Below are 21987 nucleotides of genomic sequence, written 5' to 3' on the forward strand. Positions count from 1 at the left end.
AAAGCAAAATTTGTCTGCTTTTTGTCTGAAAAGAACAGAAATCATGGTAAAAAAATAACACACACCCATCCTCATCTGCTCCAAACTCCTGTAGTATTTGATGTTCTGCTGAAATGTGTAATTAAAGCACAGAAAAGCCAGTTAAAATATTTCTAGATGATACATAAAACTTTATCCTGTAAGGATGTCGTCCAAAACTATGTTCCTTCTCATTTAATTCCTGAGCAGCTAAACACCAGCTAGGGGTTCATCCGGATTTTGGCATGGACCGTGCTTTCCCCGGACCACCGGGCACTGCCACTTGGGACATCCCAGCGGGGCTGTGGTCAGGGAGGGAGCCCTGGCATCAGGGTGTGTTGCTATGGATGGGACCAGCGTGGTGATGCGCAGGAGGGCAGAGAGGGCTGGAAAATACTCTCCCAGGCCCGGTGTGTGCCCTGGCACGGCCCGGGTGCGATGCAGGGGGCACACGCGTGTCCCCCCACCGGGCGCATCTCTGCCACGGGCATGAGAACCCTGCGGCGGCCAGCACCGCCGGCCCGGACGAGCCAAACCGCGGAGGGCAGGGCAAGGGAGGAGGCTGTCCCGGCCAGCCCGGCCTCTGAAGGACAGCCTTCCTCCCGGCCGCCCTCCCAAACCGGAGCGGGACCTTCCCCGGTGAGTGCCGCCCCGCCCGCCGCCGCTCCCGCCGCTGAATTTGCTCCGGTCCCTTAATTGTTTCGCTCTCACCAAGAACTTTGTTTACAGTCCCTTGTGCAGGGAGCTGCATCCCCCTCTTATGCTTGCTCCGGGCGAGTGTCCGCCGCAGTCCCGTCCGGCGGTCGGGAGGTAAGGCACGGCTCCGCTCGGAACGCTATACTATATACTATACTATGCTATACTATACCATACCATGGACTGGCACGGCTCAGCCCCGCACGGCACGACTCTGCACGGCACGGCTTGGCTAGCAGCCGCTCGACCCGCACGCCCGGCGGCCGCGCCCCCGCCGGTTCTCGGTGGCCGCGGAGCTCCGGTCCCGCTACGGCAGCGCCCGGCTCCCCGCGCCGGCGGGCGGGCTGGGCTTGCTCGGGCACTGCGGGGGAAGCCTCTCCGCTCCGGCCGGCGGGTCCTGAGGCGGTTCCCAGCACCGCTCCCTCCGGTGTGGCGGATTTTGCCGGGGGATGAAGTATTAACGGTCACAAGCTTGGGGGTCTCCGCCGTCGGAGCTGCTCCCGCGTTGCAGGTCGGGTCGTGCCCCCGCGAAGTTGTGCCTCTTCGTTACCGGCGGGCTGTAAAGCAGCGGGCGGGCGTGCAGCTTTCCGTGCCCGTTCGCCTCTTTTCTCTCTGGCATAGGTGTTCGGGGACCGGCGTGACACGCAGGGTTTTACCCTGGGTGCGTGTGGCGCCTTAACAGAGGCGTTTGAAAGTTTTGCGATTTGCAGATAACTAAGTTTGGTCGCGGAGGGGTTGGGTTGGCTCCCATCCTCCCCTCCGACTGTGTCTGAAAAACGAAAAAGGTGTGAGAGCTTCAATCTGGTAGTTCTTCTACCTAAAAACTTGGTGGTGGAAACTTAGAGCATCCTGAGGCTTCCAGTCGGCATGGGTGTAATGTGTTCTTCTCCTACCCTGGAGTTCAGGGCCTGATCCTGGAGCCTTCTAACTACAAATTCTACTTCTGTGTTTCCAGGAGTGTTCACGTGGGGAAGAGCTGTGGGATTGTGTTCAGGATTACTATAGTCTGTTGAATTCCAAATGAACTCTGGCGCTTCTCTTAGTACAGGGTTCTTTATGCTGTTTTCCGTTTAATGCAAAACCAAGTGTGAAGCGTGAGCGTGAATTGGAATTTTATGGAAGCAAAAAAGGGTGTCTGAAATATTATGCAAGATACAGAGAATCAGGTCCAGAGCCTGAAGGCAGAAAATTTAAACTTAGTGTTTCTGAGTAAAATGCAAAAAAGGGGAAAGGATTGTAGTGGCTGAGAAATACCAGCTCTTTGCACTTGCACAGAGATATTCAGTATGTGGGAAGCCTCAGAAAGCACCAATTGAAATGATTCAGATCAAAATGTTGGAAGCTTAATGTATAGATTTCATGTTTCTGCTTTTCAGCTTTGTGGTGAGGGGGAGAAGGAGAGATCTATAAGAAGTTGCTCTGTCAGTCAGGTTTTTTAATAAAGACATTCATTTAAAAAAAATTACCTGAACTGTATGTAGTCAACAACAAATACACATAAATTACTGACAGAGCAATAAATCTTTTCAAAGACTGATGCTAGCAGAGTGGCTTAGGGGGCACAATTGCCTTAGCTTTTAAACAAAAATAACCATTCTTGTAATATGAGTGGAAGTTGACTACAGGACAATTTCAGAGGTCTGCTTTTGTTTTAATGTAATCTAGATTATTTTTCTGAAGTGGGGCTGTTTTCTGCGTTTCCCTCCAAACTTTTCAAAAAGTTCAACTAATTGCTAGGTAGTGTGCACAAGAATATAGTCAAGGAGATAAGCAAGGAGACTTCTTTATTATTAGCTTACTTCAATAATTGGCTAAATATACTTTAGCTATGTCAGAGGCTTATTCCAAGGATCATCTAGAGAAGAACAGCAGCAGTTTGTGCATGTAAATGTTTGTGAAATGTTAGCATGGTCAAAATAACTTAAAAAGAGAAAAAAACATCAAAGTTTATCATTATATCAATTTATTCTCATGAATTTATTCTCATCCCCACTTAGGACTCCTGCTTCAGTGTCGAAATGATCTTCCATAATCATGCACATATAGAAAGGGAATGTTGAATAAGATTAGCAACATAAATCTCTGCTGCTTCATAAGTTTTACCCAGCTGCTTGGTGATTTCACGGCTGCTTCTGCAGTTGATAACAATTTCCATCGCTCTGCTTTCTGCAAGTTGTCGCACTGCTCTGCTACAGATTCTGCTGTGTCCCTATTTGAGTTATGAATCTTGTTTTAAAACATCCAATAACAGAAATGAACAGTAGTAAATATAATGGAGTTACATTTATTACAGTGAGCTCTTGGACTCCATTAGTTTGCCTTTATTTTTTTTTTCTGAGAAGAGTTTTCAGGATTAGATTACTTAGGTTTTGTTATAGGATAATAGATTTAAAAGGGTTTTTTAATGGGAAGCATGTTGTCACTCAATTTACAGCTAGGAAAATGAAGGCACAGGGAGATGAAGTGATTTGCTCAAAGAAACTGGAGACAAAGAGAAAACACCCCAAGTAGTCATGGTTCACACAGGTGAAGTGAGCAATAGAAATTAAGTTAAATGAGATTTTTAACTACAGAAACTGATGAGCTTTACCTTTTCCTGCCTAGCTTGTTCTGGACTACTTGCCTGGGTTGTGACACTCATCATTGAGACGTCACATCATCAAAGGAAAATGTTACATAGGGCCAGAAATGGGTGGCTGCTGCCAAGAAAAGAGGCAGAAACCACTAGGAGAGCCAGAGGGATAACATCTCCCGCTTTGGTTAGATTAGGAGCAGGAGTCAGCACTCCCATGGAAAAGATGGGATCTTTTCCATTCAGGAGTTTTGTTCTTTAGAAGCTGATAAATGTCCAACAACTTTTCTTGTAGGAAACTTCCATGCTAGAATATTGTCACCTCCAGTTCATCATTCAGCAACATCTGACACTTCAAAGCCTGGAGCGGCTCTTTCTGCTGCATGACTCTGCCTTGAATTGACATACGAGACATCTGAAGCCATCCTCTGCTTCCTGAGCCAAGGGATTTGTTACGATGCATTTCTCATGGACCTGGTAGGTGTGCATGCTGATGGATTTCATGTCTTTTCAGTAAATCTCAAATTAGACTTAGTGGGTAAAACATTCCTCTCCCTTTTATCCAGTGTTAGCCACAGATTCCCACATTCTTCCTCCAAGTCCAAGTAGTTCCTTGAGACAGTATTTCCAGTATGATTAGTGGGAGGATGCTGGTGTTGCTGGGTATCTTTGCCTAAATTTCTTACCCTGAAACTTGAACCAAGTCACCTGTTGGCGTAAGTCAGAAGTGACTTTGCTAGCGATGAGGATCTAGCACCCTATTTTTTAGGGCTGAGTACCTTTACTCACACTTCAAATAGGTTCTGTTGTTTATTTAACTGACAGTATTTCAATAGAGGATTGTTTATTTGTTTTATATGAATGCCTCTCTCCTTACATCCTATTACAGGCAAGAACTGTGCTCCTCAGAAGTCAACACTAATTTTGGTAGTTTAGGAGATTATTTTTTTTAAACTTCATGTTAGTTTTGACTATATAAATACATCTTCTTTCTTCATAAATCTCTATACAAGATGTCCAAGAGATTAAATGCTCATTGGGGATGTGTCTGAAGTAGAGGGACAAGGTCTCTAGAGACAGGAGTAAATATACTTAGATTGAATGTTAAAGTTTTTCAGAATAATCGTGTTTATTATAAGCCCAATTCAGAGCCTTTTCAAGTTTCCCTATTCCCATCACTGTTAGAGAGAGTATTTTGACTTTTGGAATTAAGAGCCCCTTTATATAGAAAATGGTTAATTTTTTTCCTCCCTCAAATTTGATAATAAAATGTTGAACAAATTGAGTAGGCCTAATGATAAGATCAAAAAAAGAGTGACATTTGAGGACCACATTCTTCTGTTGTGCTGAACTTCTGTAACATTTAGTGGATAAGTAATTCATATCTAAGATGTCAGCACAAATATATTTGCTTTGTCTGATAAGCACTGTTCAGATCCCCGTCCTGCCCTTGGAGATACCCAATACCTTCACAGAAGCACAGAATCACAGAATGGTTGTGGTTGGAAGGGACCTCTCGAGGTCAAGCAGGGTCACCTAAAGAAGTCTGCCTAGGACTTTCCAGATGGCTTTTAAATATCTCCAAGGATGGAGACTCCAAAACCTCCTTGGGCAACCTGTGCCAGTGCTCAGTCACCCTCACAGTATAAAAGTGTTTCCTGATGTTCAGAGAGAACCTCCTGTGGGTCAGTTTGTGCCCATTTCCTCTTGTGTTGTCAGTGTGTGTGCTCGGTGTGCGCTCACTCCTGTTGTGCTCAGCGTTGTCATTAAGGAGGGAAAAGCTACTCTCTCTTGTAGCTGCTGCACCCCTGGCAGGACTGAGCCCTGAAGGTAATTATATACAGCAAGATAAAATATTGAGCAGAGCTCTCTTCCTTAGAGCAGTAGAACAAAAGCTTTGTCAAATCAAATCTGAACTTTCATTAGGGTTCAAGGAAACTCAGAGACAAGCTCTGTGACTAGATACAGAGTATAGCCTGTTTGTGTGGGTGTTTGAAAATAGTGAAATGCTTTTTTTCGCAAAACACACGGTCAGTTGTATGAGGTACTGAGATACAAAACCAAGGGCTCTCCACAATGGATGAATATATCTTAGCAACAAGGGTGGGAGTGGTGGGAAAGGAAAAGGAGAATACAAGTATCTGGCAATTAACTTCCTAGTCACAGATGTGAAGGTGATAAAAGTGATAAAAGCATTACTGCATTGCCAACGCTCTTCCTTGTTCTCTGAGCTGCCTATCACGCTGCTCATAAGAGCAAAAGCTACACAGCTCACACCAGAGAGTGGTGGAGGAGTCCTGTGAGCTACTCGCAGCAGGAAAACCTGGTGGTTACCCAGTGTCCCAGTCTCTGTTGTGTGTGGTGGCACGCACTGGGCACACAGCCTGGTCCAAGGCAGCGGAGCCGTGGTAGCCTCAGCACTGTCAGAGGTTCACTGCAGACTCCAGGGTGGCACCACCACCACCAGAGTCCCAGTGAGATGTCCGAGGTCTGTCACGGCAGCCTGTAGCAGTGGTGAGCCATGGGCTTGTCTTGCCCTGATGAGGTGGACTCCAGTTGTGCACTGGGCTCCATGGAGCCAAAAGCTATTTTGCCTCATAATGCAGCTGCAATCAAACTGCACACACTGTCTATAGGACTGAGAATGTGTGTACCGTATGGAGACAGGAGGAAGGCAACCCACGGTAACTAACATGAGTGAATGTAACTGTAGATCTCCCTCCCACACAGTAACATGGATGTGATTTCATGGACTTACAAGGGACCCACTGCTTTTGCATTAAGAATAAAGCTTGTGCATAAATTCTTGCAGAGTCAGAACGTCTGCTTGTTTGCAATCCCAAGTGGGATGTTTCTGTGTCACCCATTTGTCCCATAATGGTAATGCTGCTTATCTCAACTCATGCTCTTGTCTCCACAGTGCAGTGTGTGTTCAGCAGAGCCTGCTCTAGCCTAAGAACTGAAGAAGTCAAGACAATCAAGATGACCAGCGAACCTATTAAAGAGATCCTGGGTGCTCCAAAGCATCCTGACTCTGTAACCACGGAGAAGAGTAATAACAATGACTGTGTGATAACCACCATCCCTCTCGTCAGTGAATGCCAGCTGACGGCAGCAACAGGGGGAGCAGAACTCTCCTGCTACCGCTGTACCGTCCCCTTTGGTGTGGTGATCCTCATAGCTGGCATTGTGGTTACTGCTGTGGCCTACAGCTTCAATTCCCATGGATCCATCATCTCCGTGTTCGGATTAGTCCTCTTGTCATCAGGACTCCTTTTGCTGGCTTCTAGTGCAGTGTGCTGGAAAATCAGGCAGCAAAACAAGAAAGCAAAGAGGCGGGAGAGCCAGACAGCGCTTGTGGCAAATCAGCGAACCCTGTTTGGTTAAAGACAAGCAAGAGAAGGCTGGACAGAAGACAGAACCTTTGTAAGTCAACTTGACTATTTATCAATAGGAGAGATTGCAGGTTTTAATTTAACTTTGGAAGTGAACTGAAATGAAAATGGAATGGATTAAGAAATAACGCTTAAAAACTCTGCAAGTGCTCTTAATATTTTTTTTACTGCAGACTTAGTAGTGATTCTTTCCAAGACAGAGGAAAAAACACTTTTCCTTCACAGAAAACAGTGGCGTCATGACTGCAATCATCGTAACTGCGTTCTCCAACCATGCCGATCATATTGGAAAGGGAACTTGTGAGAACTAAGAAAATAATTTGAACTGATTTGAAATGCTAGAGATCTCCTTAAAATACATACTGTGACATTTGACGAAGGGAGAAGTCATAACATTTGAAATGACTACAAGCTTACAGCCAGGTTGTTTGTGACATAAATTGTAGCTCAAAAAAAAAAAAAAAGGCAATAACAACCGAACACACTGCAGATTGCTCAATAAGCTGATTCTTATATTTTACGTAACTTTCCCCTCCCAATATCTGTGGTACTTTCCCCCTTTTTTAAACCAACTAATATTAATTTTGTTTTACTATTGAATAGAAATAGGTAGAAATGTGTAATTATATTGTCTAACCTAAATAACGAGGTATGATTATAGCTTAAAACATGAGACAATTTTTTGTAAATTAAAGTGGTCAGGTTTAGCACTTTTGATTATTTTGCTATAAAATTAAAGAGTAAATGTCATTAAAATAATACTTAGTGCTGCTAGACCTTTAGAAAATCTTTTTTTATTGCTATCAAGATAGCTTGTATCTTCAACTTTGACTGCTTTATGATTCTATTTTTGTAGAACAGCACCTGTGACAATAACTGTGAACATACGTACTGCTGATCTCTTCCAAAAATCTTTGTAGACTATGGATTTTGGTTTGACAGCCCATCCTTTCTGCAGCTTGAAAAATCATTAATGGTCAGTTCTGCAGACACTACTGGCATAGTCAGTTTTAGACACAACTATTAATAATTGCTTGTGGAAGCAAAGTCATCAGTGTACTAAGTGTTTGCTGAATGAGCTTTGGGATTATGAATCTTTATGAAAAGCAGGTGCTATGTGTCCCCTGTGTGTGTCTGAGATGTTTGATTCTGTAACTCTTGTTACAGAGGTCTCCCAGTTTTTCTCAGGTAATGAATAACTGAGGGGCTGATCCCAAATTGAAGCAAACCAGAACATTGTTTCTTCATCGATATCTTCAAGAACAAGTGATGCTGAGCCAAGTCACAGACATCCACCTCAGCCTATATGAGGGTGTCAGAAGGCAGAGGGCCTGCATGGAGTCGCTTTCTTTTTTTATTTTTTTCTTTTTTTTTTTTTTTTTCTCTCCCAGCTTATTTTCTCCAGACTCAGAAGGCTTGGTCGGACATGATTTTTGTTCCTACTGCTGCAGCAAGCAAGGCCTGTGGTAGTGTGTCTCCTCTTTGCCCTCAGGAGCCTCTGGCATCCTCAAAGCTGTGGTGATGGGGCTGCAGAGCACACCTGCCCGACAGGTGCTGGCAGGAGACAGCCTTCTGCAGGTCATCCCCCAGCCCTGTGCTTCTCCTGCTGAAATCACCCAGGCATTCCGGCTTAGGTGCCACCTTTTCCCCTGCCCTCCATGGTTTAAGCTTGTTACATCCATAACTTATCCCCGGATTTGCAAAGTGCACTTCGTGTTTTAAATAGAGCAAGCTATATGTACGGGAGGGGATGTTTGGAGGCAGTATTTGCGTTGCCATACTCCGTGGTTACCAGACGCTATAATAAAATCACTTGCATCAGAGGAAAGCTGACAACACATTTTAGCACTTCCATAGCCCTAACTTAATCATGGCAGGAAGCTTTCCTGCTGCTAGGAGAACATGTTGCGTCACCAGAACATCTGACACCGGTGTCTAATGTCAATCACTTTGCTTAAGGTCATTAAAAATATTAGGGTGTCCCCTTACGATGTACAGGTTTTGCATGAGTGACAATTCATGGGAAATGCATAGCATGATAAATAATGGAACAGGTGGACTAAAGTGGTGTCTTTCCTGTTTAAAATGAGAAAAGTGATTGACATTAGCAAAGCTGGATAAGCTAAATAGGGCTGTTTATTTCCCCCCCGCCGGGAACACAATAGTTTTTCTGACTCCTTCCCTCTGCCTGTTTCTTTTTCCTCAGTGGAATTTTGCAGGCTGCTGAGGAGAGGATTGCAGGGGCTATAGAGATGCAGTGATTTCCACTACACGTGTAGCAGCTCAGCCCTGTGATTCCAGGCTGAGCCCAGAGCAGAAACAGCCTGTTCCCCTCTTCAGAAGTCCTTCCTGTGCACGGGTCCTCCCTTGGCCATTGCTGTGATACAGGCGAGCTTGCCTGCAGCGTGTGGAAAGAAAGTAGAGGTGCAAGGTGAGGCTCTGCTCCAAGTCAAAAAAGAAAAGGCCAAACTCAGTGGAACAGAGGCAGTGGGGTTTTGGGAGCAGTTTTATTCAGGAAGGGTAGATAAAAGTGAGTGAGAGTTGCTCAGCTACTACTAGAGGAGATTTCCTTTCCCTTATCTCTGCTCTCTTTTATATTTGTACTGCATATGCAAGGACACAGCAGAGTGCCTGCGCCACCCTCTGCCTTGCTAATTGTGGGCCATCTAGGCATTAAGCAGCCTGTGAGCAGTGACAGACAGCATTGTGGTGACCGTGGGCATGATCCCCAGCACAGCAAAGCTTCACATATAACATGGTGTCCTATGATACCAGTGAACTGGCAGGTTGAGAGGCCTCTAGGCTCAACTGAGGGGCTGCCATAGCACACACTGTGGAGCTCAGTAGCATCAAGTGTGTCCTAGTGAGACAAGACACATGCACAAGCATCTTCATGTCAAGCAGTGAGCAAAAGTCTGTGCAGAAGTTGATTTTTGGGACAATCTGAAGTAGTAGTAGCATCTTTTCTGAATGACCAGTGATAACATCCAGCACAAGCCTCACGGGGTATGTTTCTTCTTCCTGCAAATCTACATATTACAGACATTTTCATTACTATCCTTTCTCTCTGCGCCCCTTGTCCTGGTTCCAACACAAGAAGAATACATTCTTTTTATCCCTTAAAAAACAATCATTCTGGGAGAGTTGCTCTGTGAGTACCGTGTGACAGGCTTAGCACCTACCTTTTTCCAGAAACTGGTTATATGTTTTTTCAGCGGGCACATTTGCAATGCTTTTACAAGGGTCAAACACCTAAAACCAGTCAGGTACAAACAAAAAAATTTCTGCTTCAGCTTTTGAACCCCATGACCTTGTCTGGGTTGATTTGGGGTTTCATGCCTGGATGCTGGGTCATGCGATCCACCGAGTCTTTGATACGAAGCCATTTGGAACTCCACAATTGCTGTTTGGTGTTTCTCATGGGAACCTGAGAGGCAAAAGTCAGCCTGGAGGATGCAACCCTGTGGAGATCACAATGACTTCCCAGTTGAGAAACACCTTCCCTTCTGGTGTGAAAATGCTTTGAACGCGGCAAATGGTATTTTGGTTCTGGGAGAGGTTGGGTGGGAGCTGATGCAAATTTTATTGTCACAATTGCTTGTCTCTCCCTTCCTGAAAGCTCTGGCAGCATTGCGCAAGCAAAATTGCCCTCACAAGGATAGAAAATTATCTAATAGGGGAATTGCGCTGGTGCACCGGGCAAATGTTACGGGGATCTTAAATAATAATTTCGAAACCTAAGCACAGGAAATTGTGTCTGTAACTACACCCTGTATTGCTATTGTACACAAAGGCAGTTATAGCCTGGGACAGTATTTTAAAATAATAATCAGTTTGGTATGACAATGCCTAGTATTTGTTCAAGTCAAAACGCCCAATTTACGATTCCCCAGTCACTCAACATATCATGTTTTGTACGTGACTGTGCCTCTAATGCCATAATTTGCTAGGTTTAAAACAAAAAAAAAAACAAAAAAAAAAAAAAACCAAAACAAAAAAAGAGAGAGGAAGGTTACTTTTGTGTACTTAGGTCAAGAATTAAGTTTTTCTGCCTTGGACACATGGGAGAGGTCCTGTTACCAAACAATGAATGTACAATATTACTGCAGCTCTACAGAACAGGAACCAGGCTCAGAGTACGGAATGAAGAAAGGCCTGAGAGTCTCATCAAGATCCAGAAGGGTCAGGCCAGGAACAAGCCCTCTGGAATATCCCATATTCTTGCCTCAGTTTTGCTTATCCAGTCAAAGTTCAGGGCTTCTGCTCCTTTAATATCTGAGATGGAGGTTGTTGCATATTATTAGCAGGTTTCACCTAATTTGTTTTCACAATGGGCTCAAAATTAGAGCAGAATGATATTAGCAGCCATCATTTTGCATATGTATTTCAAAACACCTCTGATGCCTTTAGATAGTAGGATGTTTTGGCTATATCAGTACAAATCTTTGTCAATTCCAAAGGGCTTTTATACATAAAAGTGCTGTAACATATCAAGAATTGCACTGTATGATGTAAAAAACGATATAAATCCTGGCAAAACTCTATGTGTAGACTAAATCTTGCAGGCTAAACCATATGGGAGAACAATGGTCTTAAACTGCAGAATCAACTTGAATTTTTGGCTTTTTTTCAGGTTGTTGATGTCACTATTAACATGACAGAGGACCTAATCCTTCCTCTTGTGAGCAGCCAGTTGGAGTCCTATTGTCCTAACTCAGTGCACCCAAAAATTTGCATTTATGGCAAACGTGGCATTTTTGAAAAACTTCTGATTTCTTTCATTTCTTAACTCTTCTGTGCTTTCTAGAGTAAGAGAAAAAAGGTATTAAACTTTAAAAATGGAGGAAGAAAGAAGGGAGGAAAGACAGAGAAGAGCACACAACAACAAATGTTGGACGCTGCGTAAAGTCATGGAGGGATAGCTTTACATAAGTGCCTTGTTGGAAGACAGAGACTTTTAAAAATATGTAAGTTTTGTTTCTGCTACAGCCTTGGCTGTATCCTTGGTTTCATTCTTACAAAATGCCTGAAGTCCCCAGGCTAACGTCAGTCTTAGATCTTACCTCATACTTCTTCTCCCTTTCTGTTTCCCAGGAACCAGTTAGCTCAGCAAAAGACAGAAGTTTAATGTCTTACCATCATTTGCAGTCTGACTGAAATTAAAATGGCCATTTGGGATTTGCAGAAGCAGTGCCCCCATGGTTTTGTAAGTTACAAGGCATTCAGCCGCAGTCTAGTCTTGAAGAGGAAGGCACTATAGAGAGGTAAAGATTTCTGTACTGCAGCAGGAGGTGTCAGTGAAAAAAAAAAAAAGTAAATAACAGCAGAGCAGCCCTCCACCACCTCTTCTCAGCCACATTCCCTTTCAACCTGAAGGCCTGAGTTTGTGAATAGAGTTAACAGTTTTCCTGGAAAACTGGCCCATGACATTATTTCCTTGTGAACTCCATCCACCTGTCATGTTAGGGCTTGGTGCGACGCCAGCACTGGCAGGAAATAATAGGCAGCAGGATGCTGGTGTGTGTCGATGGCCCTGACCCTCCCATTCCTGAACATGAATAAGCTTCGAGCTCACAAGGCGTCACAGCAGCGCGGCTTCTGGGCCCACAGAAACGCATGGGTGGGATGCACAGCCACTAAAATAACATCCAGCCGGCCCAGCCGCAGCAACAGAGCTGCATGGGAAGAGATGGTGTCACATTCTCGCTGCCTGCTGCTCTTTGTTCTTTCGCCTCTGCTCGGGGATAGTACAATGGCTGCTTAACAAAGACAAAAAAGTACAAAGTACGCCTGTATGTGAATTAGCTGAGATTGCCCAAAAGAACACAAAAGCTTCACTTGAATAACTTTCACCACTTCTCTAGGGAAATGCACTGGCAAGGGAACATAAGCTATCAGCTTAAAAGGGTTTGCAGCGAGCTTTCTCCCAATACTGCACTGTTGTCCCCGGGGAAAGGTAGTTCCATTCAGTATTTAGCAGGACAAACTCTTGGGAGAGTAAATTAGGGGAGCCCAAATCAGCCCTTATATGAGACTTGGGTTCAGTTTGTGACAGGGTGTAAACTGAAGTGTGCGTTCTCCAAGACTACCCCAGCAGCCCCATGTTGATCTGGATAGTTGGCATCCCCAAATCCTTCATAGACATTAGGCAGAGTGCAGAGAGGAGGATAGGAAGAATTCTTATTCCCACTTTCTGCTCTGCCAGACCACATGTGACAAAATCTTGTTTAGGTTCATATAGCAATTCTTCTCTGAGGTACACAGAGTACTAACCTGGAGTATTACTACTCTTGCTCCTCATCTCAAAGCTGTAGGAGATAACTGTGCTCTCCTGAAAAACATCACATTTGTAAACCCAAAGTCACTAGTCCATTTTTTAATATCTTGAGCTGTTCTGTATTGGTTAAAAAAAAAAAAAAAAAGGAGAAAGAAAGAAAAGATCATATATATGCACACACATATGTTTCCTTGACTACACATAGGGGCAAATAGCCCGAGATACGTATAATTCTAATGCTTGCAGCATAAAAATGCACTCCCCCAAAGGAAGCTTCTTCCCAGGACTGGTGGCCGAGAGCCAGAATAATTGCTGGAAGGGCCGGGCGTGTTGGGTCTGCAGCTGAAATGAAAGTTTGTTTGTAAGCCAGTGCTCAAGACCTCCCTGCTCCCTTTGCAGTCTGATGATGAAGAAATGTCTGATCCCACAAGCTGGCTCTGGCTTCTTGTGGTGAGATGTCTGCTCCTCTGAATCAAGCCATGATCATTTTTCCTCACCTTCCATGTAATGGAAGAGCTGAAATCCCACTGTGCTTCACGTCATGTAACTCAAGAGCTCCCCAGTTAAAAGTGCTGGGGTCAGATACACAATCCGTGTGAATAGGCTTAGTCCCCTGGAATCGATGGGGTATGTTATCTATGACCATCTGTGTTGCCACTTCTGTTTTGTTTTTAGCTAGATAGAGACAAAGAAAATGTCATTCTTTGCCTACCAATTGATGGTGCTTCAAAGAATGACCTCTGCTATCACACAAGCAAAGGGCTTTTCAGCCATCACTCTGACTTGTAAAATAAATGTGGAAAGAAACATCCTGATTTCTTAGTCATTTCCCTGTGAATACTTTTCATAAGAAAGTCCAATGACTGGATCAATTCTTGCTTGATCTGGAACAAAACTGGTACAGCTTAAGTTTAATGAAATCCAGGCTTGAAGCAAACCATCCTTTCACCTCTTAGCCTTTTTGCCCAAAGGCAAAACTGCTGAAGTGAATAATGTCATTCCAGTGCAAAGATCAGAAATACGGTCAAGTTATTGCTAACATTTCAGCTCTTGCAAGATGAGTGATTTAAGTTTAATAGGACCAAGACCTTCATTTGCCTTTTAAAATTGACAAAACCCCAACAACCTAGAAAACAAGCTTTCCTTCCCTTGGCAAAGTATTTCAGTTCCTCCCTAAGAGCAGGTGGGACATGACAAGGCATCACAGCCTCAATTGCCACCAGCTCCAGGTGTTGTCAAAGATGTAAACCATCGGTCACAGTGTTCATATCGCATTTACTGACTTGGTCAAGTTTTAACCCACTGTGTGCTGGCATCACTGGGGCTAAGATGGCTTTTTTGAGCAGCCACCGTTTCCTCGCTGTAGCCCAGGCTGTCTCATCGTGCCAGGCAGGACTAAAGGGACTTACCTACGGACACAGAAAAGTGCAGTTCAGCTGTAACGTGACCAGAAGTGAAAGCATCAAGCCTGGAGCTCAGGATGGGACAAAAAAAAATCAGGGAGAATCCACGTGCACTTGTGTGTTTTGCTCCTACTAATGTTAAAGCAGAGGTAAGTAGTCCAGAGAAGAACTGAAGCAAGTTGGCAACCAACTTGGAAAGGCTTTCACCGATGCTGCTCATGATGTGTCTGTTCCCTCGCTAGATGATGGGCTTTGCTTTGTGTAAAGCAGTCAGGAGATCTGCGCTCCACACAGAGTGTTGCCGGATACTCTGGAGCATCTGATGAATCACAGCATGTTGTTGCTAATGCACTTCTGGCGGTGGCTTTGTGGGACTTCAGGGGAACTGGTCGTTAGATCATTTCCCATGGGCCACTAATTGGGGACTTGATCAGATGGTGTCAACTTTCAGTCTGGTCTTTGGTCAAAATGGTCAATAAAAACCATTCCCCTGGTGGTGGTAAAACCATTTGTGCTTCTGTTGAAGAATTACCGCTCAATCGTCTTTGTAATACAAGCTCTTTCCAGTCAGAGCTATGAATTTTAAAACTGGCACCAGAACTGGCTATTACTAAACGCCACAACTGCACGGGGATTGACAGACAGACGTTCCCCTGCCCAGCAAGTCATGTTCCACAACTGCCCTGGATGTCGGCACTTTGCCAAAACTTCGCTGTGTTTTCAGAGGATTCAGACCTCTTCATCCATTGACTTTATGTGTATTTTCTGTTGGCTTCACGCTGAGGAAGAGAGTCACCAGTAAATACAACTGATGGCTGTGCCTGACAGAGCAGGGTGCTCGAGAGGGACTGGGGGGAACTGGGACAGGCATGGCCCCGTTTCCCATTGCACAGATGAGCAACAGCTGCCTTCCACTGCTGAGCCAATCTTCATGTGCAGGGTCCTGCAGGTCTGATCATCTCCTGTCTCCTGCAGGGGCTCGGTGCAGAGCCCTGGTGACATGTCATTGTCCCAGACAGGCACCTTGGGTCCCCCCAAACCACAGCCCTGCGGGGAGCTGCTGGTGGAGCTGCCCGTGCAAAGCTGTTGCACAGCACGAAGGTCCTGCTGGAGCCGCACGGGGACACAAATTCTGGATATTTTTGAGCGCCATCTACTGGAGTTTTACCCGTTTTCTATTTGTACACTGAGTGTACTGCTTATATATCCATACATATATAATACTCTGTGTTAAGAGGTATGAAGGATTTCAAATTGAGGAGAAGAATGAGAAAGTAAGAGTTCAGCACTGTGGTGCTCCCACAACTACAGGCTTCCCAACGGTGTCACAACAAGCACTTCGCCACGCTCCCATATTTACATGGTTTTGATATTCTTTAATTTCCTCGGGTGAAAGATTTCCAAACGCTAGAGTTACAGCTCGTCAGAAACTCCCAAGTGAATAGTCTTCCACTGGAAAATGATGATCTGATTAACTCAGGACATTTCATAAATATGTAACAATTTTGTTGCCTATTCATTCTTACAGGAAATTGTAATAATTGTATCAACGTGTTTAATTTTCAACTGCGTTGTTTTAAAAAAAGTCGAAAAGAGAAAGATGACATGAAACATTTTCATCTTGCTGAGATGAAATATTATACACATATATAAAAGCTGTTTACCTAAATCCATGCGTAGATAAACTCCTGAGACTGAGATTTGCATCCTGATTTGGGAAGGTAACAAAATGAGAACAATCCTGGAACATTTCATGGCTTGAAATTCCAGACTGTGAAGAGCTTTGATCCCTGAATTTTTATTTCTCTATTCTGTGTTGTTTTGGGAGAAAATAACCTGACTTGGGAAATTCTTTCTCTCCATTTCTGTCTGTGCATACACTCTGATACCTTGCTAAACCCTGATTCTGCCGACGTACTCAGTTCAGCAGAGCAGACTGTTGGCAGTTTCAGTTTCCTGTAGCAAAGGCAAACCTTTTGTACTTTTTCCCTTTGGGCAATTTTCTTTTTCCCAGTGTTAGAAGTGCACGAGGCCTTTCCAGCTGGGAAACGCACGTTGCAGGCAGCGAGGCCAAGTGTACAAAGAGAAAGGAGTCTCGGTACAAGTTACGACACCAACATCTGGCATATAGATTTGACGTCTCTGTCACCTCCTTTGCTGGACAATGCTCTTGTCCCCAGAGTGAAGTCTTTGTTAAATGCTGGAACTCTGCAAATGTGACTGGCACCAGCTCCGCAGAGTACTTTGAGAGAGTTCTCATTTGCACAGATCTGTCATTTGAAAGAAGTAAAATCTTCTCCTCAGGTCTCCTTAGCGTCGTGCCCTGAATATCAGGTATTTGGGAAGCCAGCCCCAGTTGCAGAAAGCTGTGGTCTGAACACAGGACAGCAAGCATGAAGTTGGGCTGAAGAACAGTTTGGAGCAAATGAGACAGAGAAATGTTTGGGAAAGAAGTAGTAGTCACAGCTTGCGCTCCAAATAACTGTTGCAAAAATGTCCATTTTTTACCAGGAGTTAGAGGGCTGTTGTTCACACTCAGGCACTGTTAGCTCCTGATGTTGACACACCCGCTGTGGGGGATGACTGAGATTTCCATCTCATTCAGCCACTCATTTTAGCTGCTTTGGGATGATGGACGGGCTATGCAGAGGGATCATTTAATCACAGGGACAAGTCTAAGAAGGAGCCGTGTGAAGGACACCCTGGGAAGTCACTCTTCTTTTTCTTTCCAGCTTGAAAGTGGTAAAAGGATGGTTGTTATGTGGCTGTGATGGTGCCTAGGAATTTATATTTCATTTCTAGATTTGCCCTGCAAATTATGCCCTTCCAATCTTTGCAGTGTGTCTGGAACACACCACAGATGGTGCTTTTTGATCTGCCTTGATGGTGAGACTGGAAGTTCTCAGGAGCAGGGCTGTCTCTGCCCAAGTTAGTGTGTAGGACACTGCAGCAGTGAGCAGCCATCTCCAGTGGTCCAAAGCCTGTGCAGCTCCAGCAGACCAGCAAGGTGTTCAGGAGGCCAGTTGCTCAAAAGCCCCTGAAGAACAAGTAGTATGGGCAGGAGAGGAGAAGAAATCCTCATTTCCAGCAGAGAGAGACTCTGTGTGACAGTTGTTGACAGGGGTGAGGTGAGCAGAGCCATTCTGCAACCCCTGCTTATTACAGGCAGAAGGAGCAACAGTGTAAATTGTATTAAATGGTATGATTAGATTTTTTTTTCCAGCAAAATTTAAATCCACCTTGAAACAAAGTTTTCCCTTGGGCTAGTGCAGCAGTTCAACTGCACATAAAAGATGCTATTGAAGCAGTTTTTGGCATGGAAGAGATTAAGTACCGTGAAGTCAGAACTAAAAGCTTGCAGTTCAGCAACACGCATAGCATGAAATTACATTCCTGAACATGTGAATTATATCATGGTCAGAACTCATGGCCATCTGACAACTGCCTTGGGAAGTTTTGTATTAAAGTCCTGTCAAGCATTACAAGTGTCCTAAAGTGATGATGGAATGACTGATTAGAGAGGGGCCTGTAGCATAGCTGGCAGCTGCTAATGAATGGCCTTGAACTGCAGAGAAATGCTCCAGGCTCCTATCGGGGGAAGAACGTATTCTAAAACATTAGCTCATTTTAGAGGATTTTTAAGCCTGCTTGTAAACGAACGTGTACATCCACAAAGTGACCTCCTTCCGAGTGATCAATGAGCATACCTAGATGCTAGAAAGGGTGAAAATAAAAAGCTGTGTTGTTTTCGGAATGGAGATCTTGATAGTGGGTCCAAGAAGAGAACTCGGCTCCTGTCTCCGTCTTCTCTAAATTTACTCTTTCTTGTGGAGAATGGAAAGAAAAGTCTTTACTTTTTAGTAGGATCATTTTTAATACTGGCATATTTCCCTCATCTTATTTGATATATGAAGCATAAATAGGCAACTTTCTCATGCATGGGCTGTGTTTATATAACTCAGTCTTATCATATGATATTGGAACATTTCAATAGTGTTTGCCAAATATAAGCTTGTGGCTCAAGTTTCTGGATATATTTAAAAATTTCCAAGATGGGCTCATTAGCTACACTTCCCACTACACACTTGTTCCTAACAAAATTTATTCTGATTTTATTTTCTCAAAGTTATTTTTTCATACATTTTTGTTGTTGTTGTTCATTTGTTTTTAACATCTGTTCAATTAAACAACATATTATCTATGTGCATATAAACAATCATCCTGTTATGGCTTAATCTCTTCTTCACTAGAATAGATTATCTGAAAATGTTAATTCTCCACATTTAGAAATGTGCCCAGTGCAACACACCTATAAAAATATACAATATAAAGAAACTACAGTGCTTCCTTTATTCCAAATCCATGAGATTACATCTTTGTCTCACTGGTGATAATAACACAACTTTCAGATTTCCATAAAGCCAGGATTGTAGCCACAGTTATCTATCTGTTGACAACTACTTTTTCATTATAAAAGGAGTTTAATCTTCATGACAGTTTTATGGAACTGAGGAAAGAAATTTATATCATTCTCTACATCAAAATAGAAAATAATTTCTCTCAACCAAATTTGAGGAACTTTTTAGCAAGAGATGCCTCCAGCAGAGTCAGCTGGACCCAGGTCCAGCATCCGTTAGTGGACTTTTCAACACTTTCTGTGGGTTTTATCCAAAGTGAAGTGGGTAAGGAAAGCATTCTGTTGCTACAGGCATGAAACTGCACTAGAATGCATTAAACCAATTCAGCGGCAGGGAATTCAAGTTTCAGGGTTTTTTTTCTCACAGTGAAAGTCATTTGGTTTGTGTCCATTAATTAAGCAATCCAAAAATCCAGCAGAGCCACAGACTAATTACAATCTAATCACACGGCAGTGAACCTGCAAAATAATCACAGTTGTCGTTGCCACACAAAAGGTTGCTGTTAGCTGTCAATCTTTCTCTGACCAACAGGAAAGTCAACTTCCACACTGTTTACAAGCCTCGCTTAGGGAACCTTGGGCCTAAATCCTAAACAAACTTCCTCTGCAATAATTGCTAACATAATAGCATAACAAGGAGACTTTGTCACTAGAAGTCCATTATTCTTTAAATTGCCATATCGCAAAGCCAGCTCACTCCTCTTCAACACTCATTGTGTTTGTTCAGATGCCAGAGGTTCTTGGGAGTATCACAATGAGCTGAGAAAGCAGCCTTTCCAAAAACTAGTATTATTTGAACGCATTCAAAAAATAGCAATTAAACGCAGTATCAAATCCCGTTTTTCCCCGGTATATATGTCTTATTTAGAAACCATTGAATACACCTGTTCAGAGAAAAGTCACAGCAAGGACTGCAATTTGCGATGGCTTTCTGCTATTATTGCAAATTCAGCAAAGAATAGAGAGATGCTTAATGTTAAACTAGTGTGCTAATTCCCTGCTGAACCAGACCTAAGCTAATGCATGTAACTCCTGAACAGAACACTGTTCAACTTTCTGTACCTCTGTCCTTCAGTGATAGCTCAACTGGTTCAAGCAGAAAGGTGAAAAGAGGTGTCTTTCAAACCACATATCAAATTTCATACAACAGCGGTTTCACAATTCATGGTCACTATGGGAAGGAATTTGCATACAATTAGAATATTTTTTTCTAGGTTAAAAACACCACAGTCTTGTTTCATATCTTTCAAGGAAGGTTTGGAGGATAGCCATACACATTTTGAAATCCCTGGACCAGAAAAAAAAGCCATTAAAACAGATTTTGCAAGATGTGGGTTTTTTACAATAAAGTAAGGGAATGGATCTCTTGTTAATTTTGGATCCTAAGAGTAATATTTCATTGTTCTCTTTCCAAAACAAAAGTAGAACAAGTTAATTGCTTTAAGTTCCTTATTCAAGAACATTCCAATAACATCACACCTTACGCTTTTGCTTCTGTAATAGCTTTTCCCTGGGCTCTTGACAGCAGGGTTCTGTCTTTTGCTGAGTTAACAGTGTGTTCTCCAGAGTAATGATTCTGGAGGCAATAAGGAAACTGTAAAGCGGAACCTAGATACAAGATACAACATGATTTAGTTTTGCTGCTTGAGTATCAGAATGCTCAAATTTTTCTGGCTTTCACAAGGAATTGGTACTTATAATGCACTGTTCTCTAAGCTGATGAAGCCAATATGATACTTCCAAAATTTTCAAATTATTCTATATCTTTAAAGCGTTCTGGGCAGGATGACATCCTCCACAGCAAAATTACCTATACGTGGGAAAGAGAAATGTAACCAATTCCCCTGCTGACCTTTAAGTTATTGTGTCTATTTAAAACAGGAAAAGCATGCCCATTGGCTCAGCTAATACCTTAAATAACTAAAAGACACCCTGCTATTCCCAATTCCTGACTACTTCCTTGTTGACTTCCCTCCTGGCTAGCAGCAGCTTGCATATACATTTATATATGTATGCAAATTTTCAATTCCAGACAGATCTTACCCAAGAAAACAAGACAACCTGTGTAGCTCTTCCAAAAGCACTGCAGGGTTAGGCCTGTGGAAGGACAGACCATCTTATGCCAACCCCATAAAGTTCCCTGAGCTGCTGTCTAGGATGGGTGATTGCTGGAGGACACGTGTTTGGGACTTCCCATATATGACCATCCCAGTTGACTCAGATGCTGCTTCCCTCTGGAAAGCTGAGGACTCCAGCATCTGTTGGGTGGGTGTCCTTGTCACAGCCCCCCAAGGGTGTTAGCAGTCCAAGTGCCCTGGGCTGCCCTAGTGGCACTGGTTCTGCTTTTCCTTGCCTGTCTTACTCAACCAATTATTTTGAATTTAATCTTTTACTGTGTAGGCTAAGGAAAAATGTTCTGCTTTACATAAAATAATTAGTGGTTGATAGGGTCGAGCAGAATGATGAGGGAGGGATAAGCCCCAGTGAGCTTCTGGGCAACCAGGTAGGGCACCTTCCTGGGTAAGAAAAAACCTGGGAAGTTGGTGTGGGCTGTCACTGTTGCAAAAATCATGTTGTTATCTGGTGTCACAGTGGGAACCCCCACCAAGGCTTCTGAGGTCAGGCACTCAACATTCAAGAAGTTACATGAAGAAAATATATCTGAGACTTGTCACGTAGGCTCTGTAAGACACTTTTATTTACCTTGCTGAGTTATTATTTTTTGGCAAGAACTTACTCTCTTGCTGTCTGTAGTTTTAAGCTAGCTAGGAAATGTGTTTAATATGTGATTACTTTTAAAAAAATGTATATATGTTGTGACTTTTGTCACCTGGACCTGCAGGAACCAAACTGACAAGAGCCGTACAGCAGCGGATCTGGGAGTCACTCACACAGCTCCTCAAATCAAAAAAGCAGGAGCAGATCTGACTGCAGGGTCTCGGAGCAGCATTCCCTGAGCTTCATTTGCTACATTTGGTGCACATCCATTGGGCACTTGTGGAGATCCAGCCGCTTTCCAGGGGTGAGCAGCTGACTGGTGAGACAGAATGGCAGATACACTATAGCAGTATGTGCAGATGGTTGTTATTTCAAATGGAAATGTTTGTTTTTTATTTGTCAGCTATGTTCCTGAGCAGATAAAAGGGCAGCTTATGTCTGTGTTGTTTGTAGTGAGGCTCGAGCACTGTTTACTGAAGAAGGGAAGGCTG

At 43.5% G+C, this 21987-nt stretch overlaps 1 protein-coding gene across 3 annotated transcripts; it reads left to right on the forward strand.

The window, feature by feature from the left end:
- The first annotated feature begins 320 nt into the window (after positions 1-320).
- Positions 321-7442, forward strand: TMEM100 (transmembrane protein 100). 3 transcript variants are annotated; one of them, XM_014950507.1, is made up of 4 exons: positions 640-657; positions 748-828; positions 3582-3763; positions 6207-7442. In XM_014950507.1, the coding sequence occupies exon 4, from the start codon at positions 6269-6271 to the stop codon at positions 6671-6673; it is 405 nt and encodes a 134-aa protein (XP_014805993.1). In that variant the 5' UTR covers positions 640-657; positions 748-828; positions 3582-3763; positions 6207-6268; the 3' UTR covers positions 6674-7442. The 3 variants fall into 3 exon arrangements, with proteins under 3 accessions (XP_014806002.1, XP_014805993.1, XP_014805985.1); XM_014950516.1 differs by lacking the exon at positions 748-828 and having other exon boundaries at positions 321-657; XM_014950499.1 differs by lacking the exon at positions 640-657 and having other exon boundaries at positions 676-828.
- The last annotated feature ends 14545 nt before the right edge of the window (positions 7443-21987 follow it).

This window comes from Calidris pugnax, unplaced genomic scaffold (assembly GCF_001431845.1).
Source record: "Calidris pugnax isolate Ruff unplaced genomic scaffold, ASM143184v1 scaffold9, whole genome shotgun sequence".
In the NCBI taxonomy this organism is placed as follows: Eukaryota; Metazoa; Chordata; class Aves; order Charadriiformes; family Scolopacidae; genus Calidris; species Calidris pugnax.